Below are 18713 nucleotides of genomic sequence, written 5' to 3' on the forward strand. Positions count from 1 at the left end.
GCCAAGCACCCCTATGCCCATTTTTTAGAAGATTTATTTATTTATTTTAGACGGGGCAGGGAGGGGCAGAGACAGAGAATCTCAAGCATTTACTCCCTGCTAAGCACAGAGTCAGATGCCAGGCTTGATCTCAAGACCTCCAGATCATAACCTGAGCTGAAATCAAACGTTGAATGCTTAACCAACTGAGCCACCAAGGCACTTTTATATGCCCATTTGAAAATTTCTGTTTCCCAAAATGCATTTATGAAAACTTCAACAACACTGGATGACTCCAAGGGAATATTTTATAGTCACTTCAAGCTAATGTGTTAAGAACCAAATATACTCTCCCCTCTCCAAAATCTCTTTTTCTTGTTTTCTGCTCTTAGGTAAATATGCCAATGATTAATAGCCCAGACCAGAAACATAAAGATCATATTTCTCTGTCTCCATCACTCCCTCCTCTTTTTATTTACTTACTAAACCCTACAATCCTTATCTTCTATACTTTCCTAGAATTTCTACCTCAATAGCATTCCACCAAAAACTTTTTAAGTGAGATTGTCATTTTTTTCAACCTGATTAATTTAGAAATTCTCTTGTTTCTGGTCTTGCCTTGCCTACCATATCCCAATAGCCCTGATATGTTCTCCAGACTAAGGGCAGAGAGCCTTTACCAAAAATAGTTCAGTGTGATTCCTTTGCTTAAAATAATGACAAAAAAATGAACCAAACCAGACCGACTAACATTATATAACAGTATTTAATTAAACAGAGTATGTTCTGAAGTTGGCTGCCTAGGGTCAAAACCCAGATCTACAATTTACTTGCTGTGTAACCTTGGGCAAATTATCTCAATTCTCTGCATCTAAATTTTCTCATGTTAAAAAAAAAAGTAGGGGCGCCTGGGTGGCTCAGTGGGTTAAGCCGTGCCTTCGGCTCAGGTCATGATCTCAGAATCCTGGGATCGAGTCCTGCATCGGGCTCTCTGCTCAGCAGGGAGTCTGCTTCCCTCTCTCTCTCTCTGCCTGCCTCTCTGCCTACTTGTGATTTCTCTCTGTCAAATAAATAAATAAAATCTTTTAAAAAAAAGTAGGATTAATAATTCCTTTTTCCTAGAGTACAGTAAGGCATAATAGCACAAAGACATGAAATTTGCATTATTGTGAGTTTTAAGCTACTACTATGTGGGCTCTATGAGGTAGGACAATAGTCCTCTAAAGTATATATTATCTTTACTTTACAAATGCATCAACTCAGACTTTTAAAATCAAGTAACTTGCTGAAAAGTATACAACAGAGCCTGGATTTCAATACAGAATGTTTTGACATCAAAGACCATAGTGACCATGATATACCAGTCTACCAGATGTCCCTGTGTCTATGTTCTTTTTCAAGTTCATAGGAAGAAAACTGAATGTGTATATGCCCATCTCATTGACACGCTCAGTGGTGGTTTGGGAAGCAGGATCATATCGTGCAAACATGATAGGTATTGCTATAGACGTGTAGATATGGCAGAGGGGGAAATTTTTAAGGTAGATCCATGAGTCAAGTAATAACCAGGTGCTGATGACAGAATAGTTCATAGCCTTAGGGTTCATTCTGCTCAGGTGTGTATTTGATCCAGTGTAAAATATAGCCAAGAAAATTCATTTATAATGTGATGAATGTACTCATGGGCGAGGGTCAGGGGTAGTACCAGGTGCTGGGATGCGCTGGGATAAACTTTCTTTGTGACGGCTAAGCCAGATGGTATGTGTGAGCATGTATGTGTAAATGTGCATGAGCACATGTGTATGAATTTAGTGGATGGAAGGCGTGGAGGCCAGAATGAGAAATTTCTAGGTGAACAGAAACAGGATATTGGGCAACTTGAAAGAAGTTGAACAGCTCATCTGAAAAGACGTAAGTGAGGAATTCAGACTCAAAGGTCACTGGAAAGCTACAGGAACTGGATCATGTCAGGTCTTAGAAGTCTCTTTAAAAAGTTTTGGCTTTATCCTTACAGCAACGAGAAGCTATTAATAAGGAGAATGGATCACAATTGCATTAAAGAAAAAAAAAAAAAAAACCTCTAACTGCAGAGTGGAGACTGGATTTTAGTGGATACAGACTTGAAGTAGGGGGTCAGTTAGGAAGCTGTTAATAATAATCCAGGTGAGAGATAATGGTGATCTTGACCTGAGAAGTACCAGAGAGGATGGGAAAAAAAGATTTGAGAGATCATACAGGTGTAGCATTGACAACTGGTATAGCCTGATTGAGGGGCCTGAAAAAGGGAAAAAATGAAGGGAGATGTTCACATTTCTGTCTTCGGCTGTTGGTGGGCAGAAAAGCCAGTCACGGACGGAAGCAGGAATGGTGTGATAATAACCTGTCTCCTTTGGGACTCACAGAACTGTTTTGATGATGAAGTGAAATAGTTTATATAATAGCAACTATCACAATGCCTAGTGCCTTATAGCTCTTTTCTGTAGTTATTTTCATTCTCATCTCCTCATTTCCAAAGTTGTACCAGTGTTTAGTAGCAAAATTGGGAATAGAATTCCAGGCTTCTGTTTACCAGTCCAGAGTTCTTTGTTAATGGACTGCTGGTCTATAAACAAAGATGAAACACAGGGATTTTTAAAGCAAATATTCAGAACTTATCCTGGAATTGCTTACGAGCTGACAGCTATCCAACTTATTTTTAGTTTATATTTAAAGTGAATCATATGTTCCAAAATGACTGACAGAAACACAGCTTTGTTTCTGAAGCCAATTCTTTTCCATCATTTTTGGACATCATTCAGAGCTATAACAGACTTTCAGGGTGTTTAAAAGCATTCATCCACGACAACAACAAATGCTAATTATCATAAAAAATAAACAGCTCCTGTTAACATCATTCTAAGAATTTCTCCTACTCCAGCACTATATTTCCTCTATCATCCCATCTGTTTTGGGGGTGGGAACAAAGACTGGAGGAAAGTATAATTATCATGTATCAAACTGGACAACACAACAAAACAAATGAATATAAATGGGAGGGATAGCATACATAATAAATAAATCTGGAAAGGGAAAAAAGAAATGTAAATAAAATGGCACAGTGTGTCCTGCAGTAAACAGCAGATATATAAGTCCATAATGGAGTCAATAATATTTATCTTGCTAAGTATGAGGTGGATTTTTCCCCATTTCAGTTTATAATCCTTGCTATAATCAGATTTACTCCCACACGATCAAATAGGCATCTTGTTCACTTGGGAAGTTTACAAATCCTCTCTGTTGAATTCTCTCATTAAAATTCCACCTTGAGACTTTTAAAAATAGCTGAAAAGAAAAAAAAAGTCTACTTCCAAATATTTATGAATACATTTCAAAGGGAATCTTAGGGTCCGTTCTATCTTATAAAAATATCAAGAACAGCCACATTCTCAAAAGTGTGTTAAATTAAAAGGGACCAGGGCCCCTGGGTGGCTCAGTCAATTAAGGATCTGCCTTGAGCTCATGTCTGGGTCCCAGGGTCCTGGGATAGAGTCCCTGCATTGGGCTCCCTGCTTAGCAGGGGTGTGGGTAAGGGGCTAATCCTCCCTCTCCCTCTGCCCCTCCCCTAGTTTGTGCTCTCTCTTGCTTACTTGCTTTCTCTCAAATAAATAAATAAAATCTTTTTAAAAAAATAAAAATAAATATATTTAAAGGTACTACCAGTGGCCAGTTGCAGATGCCACTAGCTCACTACAAATGTAGTAAAAACATGGACAATGACATATCCCTAAATAGGAACTAGAAGCTCAGCCAGGGCCAGAACTTTGCTCTATTGGAATAAACACACCTGCACTGGTCCTGAGCAAATAGTAGATTCCTTACCAATACATTTTAAATTAAATGTTGCATGAAATAGAGCAATTATAAGCTTTTATTCTCCTCAGAGTACTTTTAAGGTGTAGCTACCCTACGGATAATTTTGTAGTGAGTCTTAGTATTAATATTTGAGTAATCGGGTTTTAGAATCTCCAAGTATTTATGTCACTTTCAAAGTGAAGAGTGCAGCAAATTTTCTTTTAAATAGTTTCAAACTATTTTAATAAATTTAATCCGAGGTCAAGTTTCCATTAAAAGTGCATACATTGAATTAACTAATTACATTTATTTCTCTATTTAAACTTGCTTCTATGATATAAATGTTTAGAATATTATTTAAAGCAAAAGATTAATTACATATGAAGCTTTGCTTTATTGAACTGTGATTTGATCTTGGTCACAAATCCCATTATCATTTTAGTCAATCACTCAAGAGCCTCATATGTGAAATAAAAATGTCATAATACACACACACACACACACACACAGAGAATAATGAAGAAGATGTATTATCCATAAACATTTGGAACATTTGCCAATATCCTTTCTACCATGAGGAGTTTTAAAATAATAAGAAATAAATATAAATATCACATGTACAACATATACCTATATGCACTCACATATGTGTGTATATACCATGTGTTTATACATATATATATGAAGATATGTTATGTTTGGATAGCATTCACTTGAATTAAATCAGAGGGAACAGAGAAGTAAATAACTCACAGATTCACAATGTGTATGTATTCATATTTATATAGTTTTGTATATGACCATTCATAAACAGTTATGGACCAATTTGTAACTGAGGTTTTCCTGGACCATTACATTATAACACCCCAGAAAAACCATTCACATGGAATCTACCATTTATAACTTGACATAAAGAAATTTATCAACAACAGAAAAGTAATGATTTGGGAGTGAAACATCATACAACAAACTTAGTAAGTCTAATTTCAGTTAAAAGACATCAAATATACTTACTAAGATATTTTTTGAAGGGCTTTTATTTATATTTCTAAGTTAAAATTATTCATGAACATTTCACTTTTTAAAATCAGAAAAGTGAAATTACTCTCTTAATGGGTATTGAGACTCAGTCTTTCTTACCCTAATGAAAATGTTTTTCAAGTTATATTCATTGTTTTCTCAACCCTGTAATTCTCTCTTCCGTTGTCTTCCTGAGAGAATTCCTATCTTAGCTGGTCAATTTTATGGGCAAAGGGACTTAGTCCTGCACATAGTTCTAAATCTTGCACGCATGAACAAAGTGTGCTACTATATTACTTTGAGAGAATTCGAATGAATTTCAATTTTTATGTAAACATGAAGGTATAGTGAAATGTCTTAGAATAAAATGCTATAATCACATCCTATTTTAAGAGCACTATTTGGACCATTGATAAACATCTTAATGCAAAATTCCTGTTACTATAAAATAATCAATATAGTATGAACTTCTATCAGTATAGTTGCCAAAGAAAATAAAATACATTTATTTTCCATTTTTTACTTTCATATATTTATCTATGAGACTTGTTTTTAATTGCTCCTTCAAAACAACAATTCATATATAAAAATAATAATATACATTACAACAAGAAAGCACAAACAACCTCTAGCCAGCAAACACTCATTAAATACTTATCAAAGACACTGTAATAAATATCACCTAGAAAACTCTATTTTCCAAATTCCTAAACTATGTCTACACATGGTTCTAAAAACTCTTGAGTATTTCAATGGGTATTACATAGTTTCAAATTTGAAAAAAAAAAAAAAAACTTTTCTTGAACTTCAAACATGCTATAAAGATATAAAAGTTATTATTTATCATACACATTTTTGGCACATAAATGGCCAAAGAAAATGTTAAGTCAAAATCCTGAATTTCTTGATAAGTTTCACTAATAGTCAATTGTAAGACTTTACTGTGGGAAACTATCCTGAACCTAGCAGAAGAATTCTTTCAATAAAATTTCAATATTATATTTTATACTCTCGCTATCCTTCATCCAATATTCTAGTTCATGCTAACTGATCCTTCACAGGAAAGGAAAGTGCTTATCTCACAAATATAGAAAGTATGGGATGTAGCTGTTCTTTGGATGTGTGAAATTAGTGTTGATGTTTGATTCCAAATGTCTTTCCATTCCTCACCTTAATTAAAAAACCAAAGAAGAACATAGTAAGGATCTTGAATAAGTTTCAGAAAGTTGCGCATACTTAAAGCATAGCCCTGAAGGCTACTAATTTTTCTTACCAGTGCTGTCATCATACACGACTGTGACAGTTTTCCACTTGAAGAACTGCACCAAATCCAAAATGGCACGGCTGAGTGAAGAGAAGTCTGGGTAAAGACTGACATAGAAGGAATCTTTGTTGTCCGACACCTGGTGCTTCCAGCGGGTCTGTATGTGGGGAACCCCCAGAGCATTGCAGATAGACTGCACAGCATTTGCTGAAGAGCTGTGTGAAGGCCCGAAGATAGCAGCTACCCCAAGAGACAGCTGATCGCAGGCTGAAGAGGAGATAGAAGTCGGTCAATAATGAGGAGAGATACCAGCTTCGCCAACATTACCACATTATTATAGTAAGCCTGAAGGTTTATCCTGAAGAAAGATTTTGTTTTCCTTATAAATAACATCTACATTTAGATAATTTCCATATCTTGTTGAACTCCAAACATTATGTTTGTTAGAAGGGAAATTCTTCCAGACATCTGCAGCTCACTGTTCAAATAATTTTACAAATAATGTCAACAGAGGGTATCCTAGAATTTAAGAAGGAAGGGTTATGAATGAATATAAACTTCACTGGATTTTAGTGGGTGACAAAATTTGTAAACCCCTTTTAATATTTTGTAAACCAAATGAGTTTAACACCTCATAATTCCTAAGACAGTAACCTGTTTGTTGCTAGAACATGCTAGTCTCTGGGCACTTGGGTGTTTCAGTTAGTTGAGTGTCTGCCTTCAGCTCAGTTCCTGATCCCAGGGTTCTGGGATCAAGTCCCAAGTTAGGCCCTCTGCTCAGCAAGGAGTCTGTTTCTCCCTCTCCCTCTCTGGCCACCCTACCCCAACAAGTGTTTGTGCATGCTCCCTCTCTCAAATAAATAAATAAATAAAATCTTTAAAAAATGTTTAAAAAGAACATGCTAGTCTGTTATTTTTACATTACTCCTTTGAATTTCTCATTAAGAAACCTATTAATATTTTTTTGTGCTTCACCCATATTCCATATTCTTTGGTCTAAATTATTTCATTTGAGACAGAGCTTCTTCTTCCTAATGGAAATAATCATGAACTATGTCACTAATCAAATGCGCTTGTCGTACAGTTAATGACTTATTTTGCAATTATGATGACAAATGTAGTATTTCACAATAACCTTTACCCTTTTTTTCCAGCCTTTAAAACCTTTCATCACCCTGACATGGTTCTGAAATGTGGAAACTTATTTGTATTCATAAAGATATGAATTCAAAGGGCAGGCAGAATATAGGCTTTGATAAACACTAGTTAGCTGGGGGATAAAAAGTGTACTTTCATCTCACGGAATATTGTACCTTATCAGTTGCCATTAATATTAATGAAATTAGAAGAAATCTAGACCAGGTTAGAATTATAAATAATTATGTACATTTCCATCAAGGTAAGATAGCTAATAAAACAATATTAGAATTACAGAAAAATAAATGTTGTTTTAAAAATATAAATTTAGAGCAAATGCTTTCTAAGTCCACTCCTTTGAGAAAAATCTATATTATGAAATTTAATTCCTGTTAATGCTAACTGTGCAAAAGAATGCTAACTATGCAAAGAAAAAATCACCCACTTAGACAAGTAAGACTATGGAAACCTCTCTCAAAATGCACTTACTACCAAGATTGTTGTTTGGTTAAAATAAGGTGTTGATAATAGTTCTCTATTACCTTCCTTACTTTATAAATGTTAAAGTCATATCTACAAAGTTATTTTTCTATTCTTACCATTAAAAACACAGTTTAACAACATAATAAAATAACAAAATTTATAAATATTCTAATTATATCTTCTTATAATTAAATTTTCACATTTTCCATTTATTTTCAGTCATAAGAAGATACATCCACTAGTTTAAAAATAGGCATGGAGTACACATAAATGAAAGTTTTTTGAAAATTTTTCAGTAAAGTTTTAAGATTGTGCTGACATTATGAAGTCACTTGGAACTACAGAACTTTCAAGGGAGTCAGTAAATTGAGACAATAGTAATAATGTAGTAGAAGTGACAGCTAATAGAAATAAAAATGTAAAAATGGATTCCAAAACTTGGTAAAATCCACTGATGTATCATTTTATTTAGTGGGTTCTTAAAAATAGGAATAGTTTACTAAGAAAACAGGATTATTAGGGAAAAAACCAATTTCACAACAATCATAGACATAAGCTTTTTTTTTTTGTAATAGGTAACCATATCACCTTACTGTCCTTGATAAAATTTACATGCATTTTAAAAAGAAATATTTGCATGAAAGTATTCCTAATAACTTATTAATTACATTTGGAATTAAGAAATCTCTCAAGAATACCTGGAAATTTGAATTCCAGAAAATATAATGTTAAATATTTGTCAATTACCTTTTTTGGATGCTTCAAAACTGTCATAGAGGTTTATCTTTTGGGTGTCATAAGTTAGAGTGGTATTGGGTAACAACGTTCTATTTCTATTGATTGTATTCACAGCAAATCTGAATGCAAGCTCTTCAGCTCCCATTGGGCCAGATTCCACATATTCAAAAATGCCACCTGGAAAAAAGAAAGAATAATCATGCAGTTCTTAGAAGATAAAGAAAATGTATAAACTTTTCTTTACATTTATGTATGTATGCATTTGTGTGTGTGTGTGATTTGCTTAAATTCATGGAATTTGTGCTTACTTTTTCTGTGAACTTGAATATTTGAGATATGCCCTTTTAGATAAATCAATATCATAAAAATTCTTTGCTATTGTTGTCATAATTTACCATAATTTAAATATGATTTTGCTTTTTTCTTTCAATAATTCCTTCTTTTAGAGCCCAGGTATATATAGATCTTGCCTTAAGTACCGAGCATTATCCCTCAAACTTTTGCACAGTTCCAGAATAATAAATACTCTATGCTGATATAAAGCTATGAAGTTAAGCATCAGGAAAATAATATTAAATATGTCTCCATTAATTGACAAATTCAGAAATCTTTAGCATAATTTCTATGGCACATACTATGCTAAACGCCCAAAATACAAATTCACTTGCAAATTCTAATGAATGAGCTTGCAGGAAAAGACAGCAAAGTAGCATTTCTCTATTTGTTCTACTCTAAGTCTTTTTTAGAAGATACTTGGACATTTGTGAAAGATAACTCTCCCCAACAGTGCAAATCCCTTCATCAGTAAATAATAAGGAAGCATATAATTTAGGCCATAAAATATAGAGTACAATTCAAAAACATGTCTTGTCCATTTGTCACCTTTCGCCAGTTATGTCTTAATCCAGTTTCCTCATTCTTGTCTCAGCCTTGCTGCTTCTTAATATTCTCTCTATTCAGTTACGAGTGACCTATGGGACCTTTGCCGCCAACAGAATCTCTTCTTTATTGTAGCTTTGGTAATGGAATGAAAGTGTGAGCATCTGATATTTGACACTGCCCAACCTCTGTCTTTGGGAAACTAGTACTAGTTTAACAATAGAGAGCATTTATCTTTCTCCCTTTCAAATTTCATTCCATGTACTCTCTGCACAGTCATTCACAAACTAAACTCCCTTGAATAAGTCATTTCCACAGTTTGCAATTCATACCTCATCAAAAGTCTTCTGACACATAAACCACAAACTACTTATTCTAAAGTAGTAAGAAGTTATGGTATGGTAACAATTCTAAATTAGCAAGAATCCATGGTATGGTAATAATTCCTGTAAACATGAGGAATTAGGAGTCAATAAAATACCACAGTACTCAGACAAATTCATATTCAAAGAGAATTAGAAAATTTATTATTGGACCCCATATTAGTTTGAAATATTTCTCTTACTCTTTCAACTAAATTAATGGTACAGTTACCAGAGCAATCAACTTACTGTGAAATAGTTCTCTGAATACAGTCAAAGTCTTTAGAGACTTAGGCCAAGCAGAACAATCACAATTTACATGCCTAAATGGTGTCAAGAACCAAGTCAGATGTCACATATATATGGAGGAGAACAGTGGTGTGAGCCTAGACTCAAGCCAAACTGGGTGTACAGTCTTTGTCTGTCATTTGCCATCCATGTAAAATTGGCCATTACTTGAATCCTCAGTCCAAATTTCTTCATCTCTAAAAAGAGTATGATAATGAAGGTGACTGCATAGAGTTGTTATAAAAATTAAATATTATCTTATAACAGAGCACTTAATTAGACTGGTGGCTGCCCTAGAGTAAGCACTCCATAAGTGTCTAAGGTTTCACTGAATCTTCAAGGTAATCCCAAATAGTATTATTTTATAGGAAAGAACTCTTTCGGCCCAAGATCATATAGCTATCAAGTGATAGAGCCAACATTACAATCTGTTCATTCAAAAACTTCAAAGCCCTTGCTTATTCTAGTACAAACTAGTATTTTTCTTCAAAGTTTTATTCAGGTAAAATATACAAAACCTCCTAAAGGCAAGACATAATGACTTTAATAATAATATATAATTAGAAATGTAAGAGTCTACATATGGAACAGGAAAATAATTGAGCAATTACAAAGTACTTCTTAAATTTAATTAGAAGTAAAATTTCAATTATAGAAATGCAAACCTGAAGTTGTTTCTTAATGGCAAAATAAAATGAAAAACTAAATCTTCTACTTTTCCTCAGTTCAAATTATAGTTTCTATGTGATATAAATACAAAAGACAAAAGGATACAAAAATAATCAATATTTGATGACAGTGGGATAAAATATTCCTATTCTTATAAATATTCCTATTCTTATATTCTTTATATTCCTATAAAATATTCCTATTCTTTATCTTGAAAACAAATAATTCTAATTCAAGTTTACATATTTATTACTGGTTTGAATATTTAAGGAAATCTTTGTAATTCCTCAAGATAACCCACTTTATCTTAATGAAATAAAATAATTAATTTTTATTGATCCAATGCCAGAATTGAAAATTTTGTATGTAAAAATAAAAAATATCAATGCAAGCTTTCTAAGCACAATATCTTCTATAACACCTTCTGGCCATGTTAACTCAAAGGAAGGAAGGAAGGAAGGAAGGAAGAAAAAGAAAGACCCCTACTCCTGTTTTGTGGAAGGCAAGTATGGACAGTGCAGTAAAAGTATTTAGCAAAGAATTACTTTCCAAAAAATATTGGGTGGGTGCCTTAAATTTATGTGGGAAACAAACAGAGCTTTTGTAATTCTATTTAAAATTTTGGAAAGTTTAGTAACATCTAACATAATAATTGATCAAAGAAGAAAAAAGTACCATCCCCGTATTAGATGGTTTAAGACACCTGATAGATATCATTAATTATTCTTGGTTAAGAAAATATTTTCAGAAAAAAATAATGGAGTCATAATGAAGCTTTACTAAGATAAAAATCACATATTAATGGAAATATTATATTTAAGAGTAAAACAGAAACAAAGTCCCAGTAATGTCAGGAAAAAGATAAGAATGTCTACAATATCCACTTTTACTATTATTCTGGAAATTTTAATAAATGTAATTAGAAATAAAAATTGCTTATTTTTAATTTCATTTTAATTTCACATTTTAATTTCATTCTATATATAGAAGAGACACAAATATCATTTGCCAATGGCATTTAATCATAAAGATGAAAATAACAAAATTGAGAGAGTTTATCATGGATAAAACCTCCCCTACAACAAATATTAAACAAATGAATTCTTTAGGTAGAGGAAAAATGATCCCAGAGGGAACCACTACACTGCTTAAATGTATGAAGTATAAAGAAAGGGTAAATATGTGGGTGAAATCAATAAATTTTAACTAAACAAGGAAGAACAGTAACATCTTATGATGTTTGTAATGAATTTAAATCAAAGTACATTCTAATAACAACACCAAAGTTGAGAAAATCATAAATAAAATTAAGGAATGTTAATGTTCTAGCAATGTTGGGAGGACAATAAAGATAATTATTTTAGACTGTAATAATGCAACAATACATATTTAAATTTCTAAAGTAATGAAATAACATATAATCAAAAATTTTAAAAGAAGAAAAATGACTTAATAAAAAATATTTTATTTGTCCAAAAAGAATCAGAAACATAAGTAAAATAGAGAAAACACCAAAAGAATTAGTAAGATGATATAAGTGATTCAAAACAAATGTATCAGTAATTACATTAAAGGTAAGTGAAATAGATTCACATTTTAAAGTTTAAGATTACCCAACAGAATAAAAAGGCACAAAACTGTAAGCTACCTGTAAGAGTAATAGTGAAAAATAAGAAAAGAGATGGGTAAAGATTGGATCTAAAACCACACTAACCAAATAAAACCTGGGGAAGCTATTCCAATGTTAGATAAAGTAGACTTGAAGAGAATAAAGGATGTCTATCATAATGATAAAATTCAGACTCTATATACACTAAACAAACAAACAAACAAACCTCCAACATATTGACAGGCCTAGAAGGAGATACAGATCATAGTGAGAAACATTAAAACACTACTCTTAGTAGCTCACAGAAGCAGCAGACCAAAAAAAAAAAAAAAAACAAAAACAAAAAAAAAATCAGTTAAAATTTAGATGATCTAAAAATATTTGACTTAATTAACAAAGATGAAACACACTACCTCAAAATGACAAATTAATTTTTTTCAAGTGTGTGTTTACCAAATTGATCATAAACTAGGCCATATACTAAATCTTAACACATTTAAAAGAACTGCAATAATTCAGAGCATGTTCCCTCATCATAGTGATATTAAACTAGAAATAAATAACAGAAAGATAACTTGGAAATCCCAAATTTAGAAATTGAAGAACATATGCCTCAATAATCCATGGGTCAAGAATGAAATCATAATGGTTATTACCAAATTAGGGAACAAAATAAAACCAAAAATTTGGCACTTAAAACTTGTAGAATACAACTAAGTCCATGCTTAAAAGAAAATTTAAGACTAAAAATCAAAATTTAAATTTAAAAAATAGAAGACTAAAAATCAATGATCTAAGTGCCATCTCAAATATCTAGAGAAAAAAAGAACAAATCAAATCCAAAGGAAATATAAGAAAAAATAATAAAGATCAGAGCAGAAATAAATAAAATAGTAGATAAAATAATGCAATAAAAAACACACATACAAAGCCAAACTTTGGTTATTTAAAATATTATTAAAATTTCTAAAATTTTGGGTGCCTGGGCGGCTCAGTGGGTTAAGCCGCTGCTTTCAGCTCGGGTCATGATCTCAGGGTCCTGGGATCGAGTCCCGCATCAGGCTCTCTGCTCGGCAGGGAGCCTGCTTCCCTCTCTCTCTCTGCCTCCCTCTCTGTCTACTTGTGATCTCTCTCTGTCAAATAAATAAAATCTTAAAAAAAATTTTCTAAAATTTTAATGAGTCTAATCAAGAATAAGAAGATAGAACTTAAAAAAAGAGTTGCACACCAACTCTTCATCAACATATAGATGCAAAAATCCTAAATACAGCAAATTGAATCTAGCAAAATATAAAGACAATAATACATCAAACCAAATGGGTATGGAGGTTCCTCTAAAAGTTAAAAACAGAACTACCCTAGGATCCAGGAATTGCACAATTCATACGAAATTGTGTATAGAAAAGAATACAAAAATATTAATTCAAGGGGTTACATGCACCTTCTTGTTCATGGCATCATTAGCTATAATAGCCAAGTTATGGAAATAGCCCAAATGTCCAGTGACTGATGAATGGATAAAGAAGATGTGGTATATTTATACAATGGAATATTAACCATAAAAAAGAATGAAAGCTTGCCATTTGCTATGATATGGATAGAACTAGAGAATATTATGCTAAGGGAAAGAAGTCATTCCAGGAAAGACAAATACCATACCACGTCATTCATATGTGGAGTTTAAGAAACAAAACAAAAAAGTGAAACAAGAAAAGAAGAGATAGAGGTAAACCAAGAAACAGACTCTTAACTATAGAGAACAAACTGATGGTTACCAGAGGGAAGGGGGTGGAGGAAAGGTGAGGTTAAGGAGCACCCTTGTGATGAGCACCAGGTGATGTATGAAAGTGTTGAATCACTATACTGTACATCTGAAACTACACTGTATGTTAACTAACTGAAATCTCAATAAAAATTTGAAAAGAAAAAAATAATAAGTGGGGTTTATTTTAGGAATTCAAGATGTGCTTATTAGCATTTGAAAATAATTCTATATTGTTTAAAATTTTAAGAGAAAATGGAGAAAATAGAATGATCTTTTTGATAATTATGAAAATATCATTGATAAATTTCAGCTTCAAATCACAATTAAAAGCTCTGAGCAATTTAGAGATAGAAGAGAACTTCTAAGCAGATACAGAGTATCTATAAACAACCTACATCAACCATCACACTTACAGTATAATGTTGAAATCTTTTCGCTTAAGACTGGAAATGAAGCAAGGGTGCTCACTATGACCACTTTTATTTAGCATTGCAATGTAGGTCCTCTTTAGTGCAATGAGTAATTAAAGTAAAATAAATAAATAAATAAATAAACATAATAAGTTTTGAAAAGGAAGAAACAAAATTATGGTTATTCTTGGATGAAATGATTGTATATGTAGAAAATAATACAGATAAATTACTAGAATTAAAAGAACAAATTTAGCAAGATTTTATTGGATATAATATCAATGTACAAAAATATATTTCTACATATCAACAACAAAACAAAATGAAAAAATTATGAAGTATCAATTTCAATAGCATCAAAAAACTTTAGATACGTTGAAATATAACATAGGATGTGCAAAATATTGTGGTGAAAAGTATAAAACATTATTGAGAGAAAATAAGAACTAACTAAACAGGGATATACTAAACTTATGAAATAAAGAACTCAAGATTTTAAAGATGTTAATTCTCCACAAATTGTTCTATAGTTTGGTATAATCCCAATCAAAATCACAGCAGACTAAAATACATATAGAAATGCCAAGGGCCTAAAATAATAAAAGCAATCTTAAGAGAAATAAAGACTGGAGGGCTTATGCTACCATATTTCAAGAATTGTAATAATTAATTCAACTATAAATTACTCAATTTTGGTATTAGTATAGAAGTAGACTAATAGAGGGGAACCTGAGTAGTTCAGTCAGTTGTGTCCAATTCTTGATTTTGGCTCAGGTCATGATCTTAGGGTAGTGATTTGAAGCCCCATTTAAGACTCCAAGGTGACCATGGAGTCTGATTAAGATTCTCTCTCTCCTTCTCTCTCTGCCCTTTCCATCCCTACTTGTGCTCTTTTCCTCTTTATTTAAAAAAGAAAAAAAAAAAAGGGCCAATAGATAAATAGAACAGTACATACAATCCATAAACAAACTTTCACCTATATTGTCACTGACTTATAAGTGATAATGTTTTAGTGCCAAAGAAAAAGAATTGTATTTTCAATAAGTATGTCTGGATCAATTCAATAATCACACTTAAAAAACCAGTTCAATCACATGGCTGAATGTGAAAATTAAACAATAATATTAAAAACAAGCTAGAGAAAGATTTCTTAACCAAAAAAAAGAAGACAAAAAGTATTAACTATAAGGTAGAAATATGAGATATAAGACATTAAAATTAAGAACTTAAGTTCAAGAAACAATTCAGAGGATGTGTCTACCTGTGTGTGTGTATGTAAGACAGAGTTTCATCTCTGGAAAATATTCATAAAAAGAAAACAGCAGTCAAATCAAAAGAAATATGGGTAGAAAACTTGAACAATCACTCTCCCCTAAAAATTCAAAGGGACAGTAAACATATAAAAAGGAGTTCAATTTCATAGTACTCTGGGCAATAAAAGTTAAAATTACAGTTCAAAACAATTTTACAGACACTCAAATGATTACAATGAAAAAGACAAGTAGTATCAAGTGTTGTTGAAAATGTAGAGCAAGTAGACCTCCCATGCATTGCTGGTCTCTCTAGAAGCTGGTACAACCTACTTTGAAAATTGTGCCACAGGGTCTTCTAACATTGAAAATCCACAAACCCTGTGGCCAAAATTGTACTCCAGGATAAGCACTGAACAAAAAGTGCATGCAGGTCTGTCAAAGATGATGTATTCGGTAACCACATGCAAAAATATAAGATGAATCTCATAAACAAAATATTGAGTGAAAGAAGTCAGGCACATACAAAAAAATACTGCTGTTTGAAAGCATTTTTCAAAAACTTCAAAAAATAGTGGTGGGGTAAGGAGGGTACATGACGTGCTTCTGAGGTGCTGGTGATGTTCTGTTTTTTAACCTCGGTGTTTGGATATGTATTATTAAAGCTCTACTACTCTATAATTCGTGCACTTTGGTACATATGAATCATCTTTTAATAAAATTTTATTTTAAAAAACAATTTCATGAGATGCCTGGGTGGCTCAGTTAGTTAAGCAACTGCCTTCGGCTCAGGTCATGATCCTGGGTCCTGGGATAGAGCCCCACATCAGTCTCCCTGCTGATCAGAGAGTCTGCTTCTCCCTCTCCTTCTGCTACTCCCCTGCTTGTTCTCTCTCTCTGTCAAATAAATAAAATCTTTTTAAAAATTTGCGTAAAAGCGCTAAGGCTTTTCTAAGTTTGATAGCACAAGCAATAAAAATGAAGTCAATATTGCTAAATGTAAGGGGAGTGTTTGAAAAATAATCATAACTGAACACATAAATATGATCAAAGAAAGGGAAATAAGAAGATAAACAAAAGTATATTAACAGAATATAAACATAACATTAAAAAACAAAAGAGAGGGGTGCCCGGGTGGCTCAGTCAATTAAGCATCTGTCTTCAGCTCAAGTGATGATCCCAGGGTCCTGTGATTGAGCCCCACATCTGGCTCCCTGGTCAGTGGGAAACCTGCTTCTTCCTCTCCCTCTGCAGCATCCCCTGCTTGTGCTTGCTCTCTCTCTCTCTCTCTCAAATAAATAAATAAATAATTTTTTAAAAGGTTAGTATCTTCAATATATAAATAACACTAACAATAAAAATATGATCACTGCAACAGACAAATTGACAAAGAATATGAATAGATAATTTATAAGCAATATATGCAAACAACTACTGAACATATTAAAATGCTTAAAAATAGGAAAGACTAAAACAAAGAATTTTTAGAGGTTAAATTTATTTAGGTGTATGAGAAAAGCACAGTTGAAAAGAAAAAGAAATTGATAAACTTTTTTGAAAACCTTTATTTAAGTCTATCAGGTTTTAAAAAAATCATACACTGGGGCACCTGGATGGCTCAGTGGGTTAAAGCCTCTGCCTTCAGTTCAGGTCATGATCCCAGTGTCCTGGGATTGAGCCCCGCGTCGGGCTCTCTGCTCAGCTGGGAGCCTGCTTCCCTCTCTCTCTGCCTGCCTCTCTGCCTACTTGTGATCTCTGTCTGTCAAATAAATAAATAAATAAAATCTTAAAAAAAAAAAAAAAAAGAACAATATAATTAGAAATGCTCTAATCGGGCGCCTGGGTGGCTCAGTGGGTTAAGCCCCTGCCTTCAGCTCAGGTCATGATCCCAGGGTCCTGGGATCGAGTCCCGCATCAGGCTCTCTGCTCAGCAAGGAGCCTGCTTCCTCTTCTCTCTCTCTGCCTGCCTCTCTGCCTACTTGTGATCTCCCACTGTCAAATAAATAAATAAATAAAATCTTTAAAAAAAAAGAAATGCTCTAATCACCCAATGGTAGACGCAAATTATGGTACATTTAATTAATTAAATAATATGTATCTAGTAATTTTTATATTCGATAGAAGTTATTCGATGACAAAAATGCTTTATAAGCAGTTACAATATATACTTATGTATAATAAAGTATTAAGTATGTTTATTTCAGATGACAGGTATTTGATTAATTTGCTTCTTTCTACTTGTTTATACATTTTATGTATGTATTTACTTATTTGTTTACTTATTTGTGAAAGAGAGAGAGAGACTGTGAGAGCAGAAAGGGGCAGAGGGAGAGGGAAAGAATCCCAAGCAGTGTCCACACCCAGCCCAAAGTCAGATACAGGGCATGACCCTGAGATCATGACCCCAGCCAAAATCAAGAGTCAGACGCTTAACCAACTGAGCCACCCAGACGACCCTTGTTTATACATTGAAATTGTTAACAATGAATCTGTGTTTTTATTCTTTTTAAAAAAATGAATAAAATATGTTTTAAGATGAAGCTAGACTATTATTAAGGGGTAGCAGAAAACAGGAGAGTAGCTAGAGGACACTATGAAATCTCTGGGTGTTTACGCATTTTTCTTTTATGATGAGAAAGACAGCAAGTTTATATGATGGGGAGAGAACAATAGAAAGAGAAAGGTAACAGGTAGAAAAGAAGGTATTACTGATGAAGCTAGGTGGCTCGGGAGCAAGAGAAGATCAAATCCAAAGGAAATGGTAGAAACCTAGGGAGAAGGACACTTCATTCATTGAAGCAAGAGGCAATTATCTGTGATCTGCTGATGTGAAGATGGGCAGGACACTGAAAGACTTCATATTTTCTCTATTTTCTTTGTGAAGTAGAAAATAAGGGCCTACAAATTTGATTCTCTAAGGAAGAAATCAGCTATTTTTTTTTTCCTAAGAGTATATGTTTGGCTTTAAAAATTGGTAATAAAAAATAGAAAGACAAAGCATTTTGTTTATCTGTTCATAAACCTACAAA

The 18713-nt window shown here is 32.9% G+C and overlaps 1 protein-coding gene across 4 annotated transcripts in view; it reads right to left on the minus strand.

Moving 5' to 3' along the window:
* Positions 1-18713, minus strand: part of GRIK2 (glutamate ionotropic receptor kainate type subunit 2) — a 641671-nt gene that overhangs the window by 390314 nt on the left and 232644 nt on the right. For all 4 annotated transcript variants that reach the window (XM_044244958.1, XM_044244987.1, XM_044244968.1 and 1 more), the window contains exons 2-3: positions 8462-8629; positions 6104-6361 (exon numbers count right to left, since the gene is read on the minus strand). In XM_044244958.1, the coding sequence (XP_044100893.1) occupies positions 6104-6361; positions 8462-8629 (426 nt within the window). The remainder of the gene's footprint in view (positions 1-6103; positions 6362-8461; positions 8630-18713) is intronic.

This window comes from Neovison vison, chromosome 1 (assembly GCF_020171115.1).
Source record: "Neovison vison isolate M4711 chromosome 1, ASM_NN_V1, whole genome shotgun sequence".
NCBI lineage: Eukaryota > Metazoa > Chordata > Mammalia > Carnivora > Mustelidae > Neogale > Neogale vison.